General features: G+C 38.5%; 1 protein-coding gene across 1 annotated transcript; it reads left to right on the top strand.

Moving 5' to 3' along the window:
* Positions 1 to 6,817: 6,817 nt before the first annotated feature.
* LOC120108605 (heavy metal-associated isoprenylated plant protein 3-like) lies at positions 6,818 to 8,766 on the top strand. Its single transcript, XM_039122265.1, has 5 exons — positions 6,818 to 6,894; positions 7,005 to 7,212; positions 7,454 to 7,668; positions 7,770 to 7,857; positions 8,128 to 8,766. Exons 1-5 carry the CDS (start codon positions 6,886 to 6,888, stop codon positions 8,547 to 8,549), a joined length of 942 nt encoding a protein of 313 aa, XP_038978193.1. The 5' UTR covers positions 6,818 to 6,885; the 3' UTR covers positions 8,550 to 8,766.
* The last annotated feature ends 3,258 nt before the right edge of the window (positions 8,767 to 12,024 follow it).

Raw genomic sequence — 12,024 nt, 5'->3', positions numbered from 1 at the left:
GCAGCAAGGACATTGCCCCTTGAACCTTTCAAGGCTCCCTCAGCAGTTACCAACATATTTATCAGTTCAGTCTTAGTGCATTCAATCTTATTCATGTGGTAGTTTACTATAAACTGTCCAAATGAATCGGGTAGGGATTGAAGGATCAGATCTACTTGCAATTCCTTGTGCATGTTCATACCGAGCTTCTCAAGCTCCTCTAGGTCCTTGATCATAGTCAGATCATGATCATGGACAGACTGCCCCTCGTGCATCTTTGCTTTGAAGAGCCTCTTGGACACTTCAAAACGAGCTGTGCGACTCTGCTCACCATACAACTCTTGCAGGTGTGCCAGTATATCCCTAGCAGTCTTCATATTTTCATGCTGGCATTGTAGTTCATTGGACATGGATGCCATGATATAGCACTTGACCCTAATGTCATCGTCTGTCCACTTCTCATGCGTCGCACGCTGATCAGCGGTCGGACGTGCTGGTAATGCTGGGATGTCATTGTCGAGCACATAGCCTATTTTCTCGCAACTCAGAACAATTTTGAGATTTCTTAGCCAGTCCTTGTAATTGGTTCCAGTCAATCGGTTGGTCTCAAGAATACGGGTCAAATGGTTTGAGGCTGACATTATGATCTGCAGAGAGTAAAGATTCTAGTTAGACTTTGTACTTGATCTTTAATTTGTTCTAGGATCTTTTAGAATAAATGTACCTCCCACTATTTTCTCGTATCCCTTACACTCCCCTGGTAAGAAAACAGAAATCCTACGCGACTAGGATTTCTAGTAGGTACTGCGGTCTCACCAATCTACATGGCACCTCACCTAACAGTTATTGGTGACACATAGATGGATGAGTGTACAACTCTTGTACAATGCTTCTCAAGCATGTTGCAGTGCAACTTGGTCTCTAAGCCATGAAGACCTCACCTAACAGTTATTGGTCCCATTTCTTAGTTAAGTCAGACCCACCGTATAACCGTAGAAATAAAGTCGTCATTGGGTCCTCACCTAACAGTTATTGGTGCCCAACCCCACCTTTACCCTACAACATCTCATGTTTATAGAGAGGTCCAGCCCCTGATGTAACTTGCCCACTGTATCTAGCCGAGACAAATCAACATCAGAAAGACCTTAGCAGCTCTACTACGGTGGAAGACCTATTGACTTAATATTGGTTAATCAGGTCTTAGTGTTTGCAACTTGAGCTCTTCATAAGAGGTAATCGAACAATTGGCCAGGTAAGCAGGTGGGAGGCTCTCCTTACTCAGAGAGTAAGGTCCTAATTAAATAACCACCTTTCATGCTTTCCTATATACCAATTAGATCAATTAATCTAATATGACTCGCTCATGTTGGTTCACTCTCGACTTGATTGAGGAGGTTTTAATTTAGGTCTCAATTGGGTTTGCTACATCACATGTAAACCTATCTACCCCGCTCTCATTCACATCACATGTAAACGGCACATCACAGGCAGTTATAATCGCAGCATCAAATAAAGCTAAACTTTAAATAGGTGATGATCATGGATTCTAATTAGGTCGTATTACAAGCGCATGCACGTCAATCGATCAATTGGTCTTCAACTCTTGAATTGGTTCTAAGCCTCCTTGATTCGATCCTTGATCAACTCTTGATCCCATCGCCATCAACCGCTTAGATCGCCGTTCATCTCATGCCTTGTCTTCAACTTGATCGTTGACGTACATCACATCATAGAAATACAACCAGATGTAAAATAAAAATAATAATAAATTACATCCTCTTTTAGGAGGCACGCAGGCCTCTCAAAATATCAAATAAGATGCATGCAAGCATCTGAAAAATTACATGACATTACAGATCACATCGCAGGTCATTACATTTGATACCAAAAGGGTTTGAATCCTATGATCATCACCACATGCAGCAATTATAATTTTCAGATCTGAAATCTAATTGATTATCTCATGACATAGGTTGCTGATCATGCTAATCATGATTCTAAACTTTGTAATCCCATTAACAATGTAATTAGAATCATCTTTTTATCACATAAAAATCAGCATGCAAAAATCAGCACCTTTGAAAAATCTGCATACAGAAAATTTTCAGTATGCATAACCTTTTAAATTTCAGATCTAAGATGCCTTTAAATAATTAATCCTTACCTTAATCTACGATGCCTAGGCTCCGATACCACTGTTAGAACCCGCCCATGCCGCAGAAAATTTTAAAAAAATTCAGATGCAGCGGAAGAGGCATGTGCGGGATCAACCGTTCATCGCATGAACGTTGTTCAAAAACCGTTCGTAGTTAGATAAGGATTAAAAACTTTTAAACTATTAGGAAGATCAGATCTTCACCTTGTGCGGGTAGATGATCACCGCAAACCGATGATTGTGGTTTAGAATGAAGGTTCGCTTGAAGCCGTTCACGTGTCCGGCCTCTAAGGGTATCCACACGAAGCAAAAATCGATCCAAGCTTCTTTGTCTCCCCGGGGTGCTAGCTCCCTTGCAGAGACTTCTTTTAATGGCTGATGTCCTCCCTTTGAATCAACCTTTGATTGTGCTTGGGAGGATGAAGAAGAAGGATGAAGAGAGGAAGAGGAACAAAGCCTCTGCAGCCTTCTTTCTTTTCCCTGCGTTGGAAGAAGGAAGGGAAGAGGATGAGGCCGCCAACACCTTGGACTCTTTTTCCCTTACTTGCGGCTGAAGACCAAGAGGAGGAAGGGGCCACGGCACAAGGAGGAGGAAAGGAGGAATTAGCTCTAGGGTTTGGCCTTTTGGTCCTTATAAAGTCATATGAAGCTCCTACCTTTTAGGAGCTTCATTATATTCCTTTTAAGAAACAAGAGGAGGGGCGCACGCCCCTCTTCTTTTCTCTTGGATTTCGGCCAAGCCCTCTTCCTAACCCCTCATCACGCACGCCCCCACTTGATCTAATCAAGTGGGGCGTGGGTCCTAACTCTAGGTGATTCAATCCTCTTCCAAAGAGGATTGGGTGCATTTGTTTCCCTTCAAATCCTAATCCAATTAGGCTTCGTTTGAATCATGACTTAATTGAACCATTCAATCCCAATCAAATTAGGAGTCATCATAATTCATTAGATTAATAATTAATTAGGACTTAAGAAGTCCTAATCCAATTAGGATTGTGGGAATCCCACTTCAAGTAGGACTCCCAGTCCTACTCCAAGTAGGACTCCAGTCCTAATTCAATTAGGACTCTAGAAATTCCACTCCAAGTAGGATTCGTGTTTTAAGTCCAATTAATCAATTTTCATTTCTTTTTCAACTTATTATCAATCGAATTGATTACTTGTAATTCATAATCACTTTTCAACCATTGGATCGGTCAATACTTCTAGTGTGTGTGACCCCATAGGTTCTATTCTGACTGGTAGTAAGATATATTGTGATCTCTATCCCAATATCATTGAAAACTTCTTTCAATGGGTTGGAACGATTCCAACTCTACTCATTAGGATTTTTCGATCATCGAGATAATCCCTGTGAGTCTCACCATCCACCAGTGACACCTAGCAGCATGTAGTGGCTATTTAGCAAAATGAAATGATGAACCTCTAGGTGCAGTTATCATGTGATACAGTCCTACTATCGTGGATCCCTACAGGACGGAGGTCATGGACAACTCGTCAAACCCCATCGCCTGTCATATGTCAAGATTTATTCGACTTAAGTTCGAGTGCGGAGAACTCTTTCTCCACTGTGCAATCTACCCCGGCCGAGGTCTTACAAACTCAGTCTTATAAATCACATAGGATCTCTCCTTATCTATCAAGATCGATAGATTCCTTATAGGTGCATACCCTACTCCTACAGTGAACCTACTGCAGCCAATCTACACTGCATGGACCCATATAGCTAGATACCATGTGTATGTGCAGTCAAACTACAATAACCTCACTGTGAGTAGCCAAAGCATCGCAGGTCAAAGGACCAGTCACACTACTGCAACATCAAGCCAGTCACTGACGAGTGGATAGACATCCAAGTGACTTCTTATCTTGGTCACGCTCAGTACCCTTGTTCTCTAACAAGCACCTGCACTATTACTTCAGTGTCTCCACACCGTGGACTCGAGTCTCGTCCATCCATAGGAAAAGTAATGTGTGCACTGATCTCATCGGATCGATCACCGTCCTCGTGATGATCCATCGATCAGGAGCGTTTAGAAATTAATCACTAATGATACATGGCTCAAATTATCAACTCTTGAGAATATGCATCATCATCTTATTAATTCCTTGGACGATTCATAGAAACAATAACAATATGAATGAAAAAGATGCCTTTCATTTATTCAATAATAAATAGTCAAGTACAAAATTATGTCCCTAGAATTAACAATGTGTCAGCCAGATTGGCTTCTAGGGCATACATCTAACACTAGAAACATGATACCTATTGATGGCCTCGTCATGGGCAAAAAATGTGACCGTGTTTAGCCCCAAGTCGAAAAGATAATTGATCTTGGATCCGAATCAAATTAAAAAATAATGGAATAAAAAGCATTGAAAATAATATTGAAAATTTATGAGATATCGTATGATATATCACTCTTGAGTAGTTGAATTTCTATTGATATCTGATGTACATATTTATACCGATTATTCAAGCATTATTGATAATCAGTTTATGATTTTATGATGTGTGCAATGATTTCTTACGATTATTAAAACTTATATTATTATTGTATTGGTTTGGATATGTGAAAAAAAATTTATGCTGTAAAAGCTCACACCGTCTCTTTTCTTTTTCTTTCAGAGTTACAGGTTGCTTGGTACTTGGCTATAGTTGAGATCATAAGTGAAAGAATGAGTAGATAGATCATCACTGATTCTGGTTGGATAATTAAATTTTGTAATTATACCAGTTTTGTTAATTATTATTAATTGAGATTATTATTGATCAATAATATTGTGGTTGTAATATATTATTAGGCCTTGCATATTTTCTATGGCATTGCCTTAGAAAGTATACAGCCGTATCATGTAGTCGACCCGGATCTTGGGTTTGGGACATGACAATAGTAATAGCCAACAACTAAATACTAGCTGTAACTCCTTAAATAGAAACAAGTAACCATGATGATAAATTTTTCTTATTATTGAATATATGAAACACTTGAAGAAACAATATATACTTCCATTTTATTCATTTACAAATCAAAAAGCTTTAATAAAACAATAAAGAGGTTAGCAAATAATGGGCTAGAAATTAAGCATCATAAATCATCATGAATTGACGGGACAAAAATATGTTATTGGTCATGTATCTAAAAGAATATAATTAGACAAAAATGTATAATATGGTTGTTAATTGCCTAATGGAAATGCTTATAGGCCTTATCGCATCTCAAAAAAATGGTATGTCATAGGACAGGTGCAATTGCATTAAATGCAACGTAAAAGTATATAGCATGGCCCAACTATATTTTCTTCATTCTTCTCCTTGTGATGCATGCATGTCCTTGCACAGAGATGTAGCATATGGTACATCATCCTCAGCTTCTAATAAAATTTAAGAAATCACTTACAATGTTGTGGCATAAATCTGTCACCTAACCCCATCTTTGCTAATAGCATCAAATTCAACTTATGAGCTTTTCCCTTAAAAGATAATGACTCATCGATCCTTCTCAAAACAAATACTTTGGATTCCACGGTTTGCATCAGATATCTTATCTTGGGTTCTTCTATGCAACTTCAAAACCAAATGAGTTGGACCTATACGTGCAATGATCAGTTATGACTATGGCTTCCACTAAGTTAGACACTGCATGCCAATTTGGAAATGTGGTTGCATTGTTGTGTCTACCTCCGTAATACTAGCCTAACGGCCAGCTAGCAGACGCAAGCTGAAGTACTCAAATAGAAGTTCGGTTGTATCTTTTATGCAAAAGACTGATAGACTCTTTTTTTTTTCCATGACATTGGTTGTTGGATCGCACCGTGCACAAATATCAAAGAATATAAGCTCCTTCATTCATCTTCTTGCATGGAAAGATATTACGCCACGATCTAATGGTGAAATCATGTAAAAGAAGAAGAATTCTTCTTTCGCGTGAAAAGATACAACCTTCTCCCCTCAAACAAAAGTGCTTTAGTAAACTATAACTCTTGGCTCTACTTAATTAATCATGAATTTGGCCTATCATTCATGGGTGGATCCGAGCTTGCACTTCAAAAACATGGTCCAACTTCTTTATTAAACATGGCCTATCATTTTTTAAAAAAAAAATCATCAAAGAAAAGACATTTAACAACGGACTAGGTTGGAAACATAAGCTAAAACTTATCTCTTGGCCTTGTTTCAGTCCAAGCTCAACTTATTTAGAAGACTATTTCTAACTATTAGGTTTAGGTCACATTGGGCCCAAGTTTGGATCATTCTTCTTGCAATTTGGTCCAAGCCTGGCATAATGACAAAGGAATGATGATGATGAAGGAATCTTTAACCCTGGTCACCAACTGCTTCCTTTCCCTCGGAGCCGGGAAGGCGGCAGGAAGTTTCTTTCACGTGGCACTCACGCTATGCCCACCAAACCACCCTCCGACACCCTTTTTACCAAAATACCCCTCCCATCCCTTCTTGAGAATCTTTCCAAGGACTTCCTCCGATCGCGTGGGGGCCGGCTTCGATTCCTAAATCCTAATGATGCCGCCACGTGTTTTGGACCCTTGCCTTGCCCGCGGGCCCCACGTCGCACATGCATGCATGGATGCCCATGGATGCATGCATGTGCGTTGAATGGATGTACCGCAACAAAGCCTTCAGGATCCGAATCCGACTCTCAACCTGTCTCATCCTCCCTCCGCTATTTATATCTCACCCCTTGGGTAATTCTTCTCCTCAAATCTCCACACAGAGACGGAGAGCCTGAGGTATGGGTGAGGTGAGGGTGGCTTCTCTTGGTTAGCTCGGTATCTTTTTACAGCAATGGCGAAAGGCTTTGTTTTTGTTTTGTTGACATTTTTTTTCTTTTGATGTTGTTCTTGGTTTCAGAAGGAAGAGAAAGGAGACGAGAAGCCGAAAAAGGGAGATGGGGAAAAGAAGGGAGGAGGAGGGGAGAATAAGAAGGAAGGAGGCGGCGCCGGCGGCGGTGATGGAGGAGGAAAGAAAGAGGAGGGTCCGGCCGCCGTGGTGTTGAAGGTCGATATGCATTGCGAAGGCTGCGCCAAGAAGATCAAGCGCTCGGTCAAAGGATTAGAAGGTCAGATCTCTCTCTCTCTCTCTCTCTCTCTCTCTCTCTCCTCTCTGTGAGTAAGATTTCCCTGGGCTAATTAAAAAGACATAAAGGAAACCACCTGAATCTCCTTATCCCTTGCTGCCGGCGCACGTTAGCAAGAGTTTTATCTTTTTTTTTTCCCCCAAAACTGCTCTCTTTGCCGAGTATACGGAATAATTCCCTCACCAGCGACTTATATTTTGGGAATCTGGGGATTTGGGGACAGGAGTGGAAGGCGTGAAGGCGGACATCCCGAACAACAAGTTGACGGTTTTGGGAAAAGCGGATCCCTGGAAGCTCAAAGAGCGGGTGGAGGCCAAAACCCGCAAGAAGGTCGACATCATCTCCCCGGCCAACCCCGCCAAGAAGGACGCCGGCGGCGACGCCAAGAAGCCTGCCGGCGGCGACGCCAAGAAGCCCGACGACGGCAAACCCAAAGCGGTAGGTTATTTAATCAATTATTGCTATTATCATTATTCACCGCATGGTAACATCTAACACCTTTTGTCTGATCACCGATTTCTATTTTTGGAAATTAATAGCCTGCGGCCTCCACCGTGGTGCTGAAGATTCGTCTACACTGCGAAGGCTGCATTCAGAGAATCCGGAAAACTATTCTCAAAATTAAAGGTAATTGATTGCATTTATTTTTTGGATATTGAATTAAATCCCCTGTTTTTGCCTTCAAGGAATGGAGAATAAATAAAATGGTATTTACAGTAATATATTTGGCAGTTAGTGCTTTTTGACCGTCAGAAGGGTACAATTCCTCATCTGATAGCGGAGTGTCGTCTGAGAGCTTACAGTCTTACACCTGGAAAACGAGCTACGGCTTAGAAGTTCAAATACGGATATGGGAGTATGGGACTAATGGTTTCTCGTTATTACATTCATGCCCAGGGGTGGAGCACGTTAGCATCGACGCGCTGAAGGATCTGGTGACCGTCAAGGGCACGATGGACGTGAAGAGCCTCCCGGCGATCCTCAAAGAGAAGCTCAAGAGGTGCGTGGAGATCATCCAGCCAAAGAAGGACGACGGCGGCGGCGGGGAGAAGAAGGAGAAGGGCGGCGGAGGCGAGAAGAAGGAGAAGGGCGACGGTGGAGGCGAGAAGAAGGAGAAGGGCGGCGGTGGAGGCGGGGAGAAGAAGGACGGGGATAAGAAAGACGACGGTGAGAAGGCTGCACCGCCACCGGCGGCGCCGGCGCCGGTGGCGGAGATGAATAAGATGGACTACTATGGGCCGTACGGTTACCGCATAGAAATGGTGCACGCACCGCAGATGTTCAGCGACGAGAACCCCAACGCCTGCTCCATAATGTAATGTTCCGCGGTGCATCTTACCGCTTCGTAGTGTTAATTAGTAGCTGCTGTCTTCCTGTAATCGAGAAACATGTAAATAAATATAGAAAAATAGGAGGATGACGAGATGGAAAGATAGCTTTAGGTGCTTTTGTTTGTGGGTTTAATTCTATTTTTTTTGTTGTTTAAACCTCTCTAGCTAAATTGTTTATGATATCAAATCAGTGGTTAATGATGTAGCATGTGCGATGGTGGATGCCAATTTCTTTCCCTATCTAAGAAGGTGGCCAACTTTTTTGCCCTAATTAATGGTCCCGTACTGACACGACAAGATTGTCAACTATCGATTTACGATTAATTTAGTTTCTCAAAAAAAAATTTATACTAAAATAATTTTTTTTAAAAAATGATGATAGGATATATATAATTTTGAAAAAATAATTTTTTTATATTTATCATAACTTATATTTTATTAAATATATATTTTTAAAAAAATATGTAAAATATTTATTATATTTTTAACAGAAAATTATAAAAGTTTAAGAATATTTAGAAAAAAAAATTACTTTAATTTTTAGTAAGTGGAAATTATATTTTTTTATGTTCTATATAGATTATTTTATAAAATATAAAACTTATTTTTAAAAAATATCTTTTATTTAAAAAATCCAACCAACTATATATATATATATATATATATATATATATATATATATATATATATATATATATTTTATCACGAACCTTCTTAGCAGTAACGATGATGCCCGCCGTTTGATCCATATACGAAGCCTCCATGTTATTCTCATGTATTAGAGATAAGATGGACGGCTGTGATGTAGGCGTAGTTGTCTTAATCTGAAAATTATATTTTTTTTTTGGTACAACAGCATTTTATATCCTGCAAGTGTTGATATGGCCAACAAAATTAGAAAACAACAAAGCAGATAAGAAATCTAGCACCCTATCGCACTCCATCCATATGAAGCCTTTAAAGCGGTAGCTCGCGTAGGATGCAATTCAATCAGCTATACCATTCGCTTTTCTTTAGATATGTGTGGCCTGATGGGCACCACATTTCTGCAGTAGTCTGCGAATGTCGAGAAGCAGCGGCCTACCCTCATCTGCACGACTTCGATTCCGAATTTAATCGATCATTGTAGCCTAGTCGCTCTCGAAAATGAACCGATCTACGTCTAGCTGAAGACGACGAAGGGTTTTAATTTGGTGCTGCACTTAATTTTATTTTATTATTATTTAATAAATTATGAAAGAGACGTTAAAAAAAAAAAAAAGTTGATTAACCAACCCATGGGTGGTTGGGATTCCGAGGAGTACAAAAGATGTGACGTGAAAACAAGAGAGCAGAAAGCGGTTGCTGTGCCGCTTTCGCGTCACCGACGCTGCGAAACCAAGCAGGTAAAACGAACACCGGGTGCCTGATTACGACCTCGCCGGCCGCGTCCTAGGAGCACGGTGAGGAATATAACTGGAACAAAATAAAATAGATTTTTTTTTACATAAATATTTTTTAAAAAATTAAATTTATATAAATATTTTTTAAAATTTATATTTATTTCTATATTTTTCTAAAATACTATTTTTACATAAATATCTCCAATAAAGATTCTTCTAACACGATTAATAAACACCATATTTATTTTAATTAAAAATAAAATAAAATTTTAAAATTATTTTTTTTGTTCTCTATCGCGATAAATGTTACTTTTTGTATATTTACCTATTAGAGATATTTTAACCATTTTAATTTAAAACTGTTAATTTTTTAACAGCATTAGATTGCGTGGATATAAATGGCATGGGTATATATATGCAAAAATAAAAATAAAAAAATGGTTGAATAGCAAAATAAGTGTTTTACGAGAGTATACATATAAATATTAGTTTTGAAAGGAGATTCATATAAAATTCAATATTTAAGAAGATATTTATAAAAAAAACTTAATAAAATATATAGAAACGGGGAGTAGTATCATAGCACTGTTGTCCATACTCTAAACTGCTTAAAGAAGAATTTTTTTTTATTCAGCTATCCTCGATGGATTCGCATTGTATCTATGGCACAAAAAATTAATTCATTATCAACCATTGGATTGCATGGTAGCCTCTTTAAAATTTATACAAGACACAATCCAATAGTTAATAAATTTATATAAGATATGATCCATGCAATCTGAACTCATCTTTGAACTATTCAATTGTGCATTGTTCATGGCTGATTTGAACAATCTATATAAATTACAAATAAATGATCCTATAATTCGTTTATTCTGTAAGAATCAGAATGAATCTAGATAAGGTATACTTGCATCGACAAACAATTCTTTTTTTAATCTGAATAAAGCACAAATAAGGATTGACATTTCAAAATTTGAAAAATATAAATATTTTTTTAATTTCTAATCTTTTTAACCTTGATCTAACTATTAGGATAAGAGATCCATTAGGTTTATCTAATAGCAAAGGGATGTGCATCCAAACTTATTTACCCAGACATCTCAAGTAAAGTTAAGCAGGAATTAAAATATACCATATAATTTTTATGCTTTCTTATTATTTATTTTGGGCTTATTTTATATGAATAAGTATATATTATTTTTATTATATTTTCATATATTTTAAATTTATAATTTTTTTGTGTGATTTTTTGAAATTTTTGTCAAGGCTTTCACAGATTTTTTGACACTTGATTACCCCACCCACTAAATCATACCAACCCTTAATTTCCATTTGAAGACCGGATATCTCTACCCTCGCGTGGGATAAAATAATCACTTATAGTAATATTTTGCAGTTGGAGAAAGAAACATGATTTATTTAAAGTGGCGACCTTGGAAGACAAGGGAGGAGTTTATATTATCTCTCTCATAAAATAGAGATAGCACAAGCACGGCCAGGCAGGATGGGACATATCACGGAGCAAGGTACCATGAGGCCCCTAGGTTGTTGGATGAAAAATATGGGAAAAATATGGAAGAAGATGGGTAAGATATGGAAAAATGCCCTTGACTGCCGGTGCAAGTATAGCTCAACAAACTCAATCACCAAAACAGTAGTTAAATATATAGTTTTATAAAAGTCAAATAATTATATTATATTATATTATAATTTAGTTATTTTAGGCAAGTTATGGAATTTTATAATTAACTATTTTTATAAAATCAATTTTTTTATTTTTCTTGCTCAAACGGATAATTCAAACATTTCTAGTACGAATACATCAAATAAAGTCAGAAAATAAAAAATTCCGGAGCGCTCCAGGCAACTCCCCAACTTCGACCCACAGGATGCCTTCAGAGTGACTGGCTACGTACGAAGCCATCCAATCCGCGCTCCGTTTGCCTCTTTGAATACATGCTTGGCCTGGAAGGCTACTCCGTCACTCATCATAGCCCAAATATCTCAAAGAAGAGAGTGGCCTCCACTAACATAGTTGGAGCCACCCTAAATCTAGCTAGCCACAGTGGTCGAATCGC

This window comes from Phoenix dactylifera, unplaced genomic scaffold (assembly GCF_009389715.1).
Source record: "Phoenix dactylifera cultivar Barhee BC4 unplaced genomic scaffold, palm_55x_up_171113_PBpolish2nd_filt_p 001424F, whole genome shotgun sequence".
NCBI classification, from domain to species: Eukaryota; Viridiplantae; Streptophyta; class Magnoliopsida; order Arecales; family Arecaceae; genus Phoenix; species Phoenix dactylifera.
Note: the sequence above shows the minus strand (reverse complement) of the source record. Positions and strands in the feature narration are given on the sequence as shown.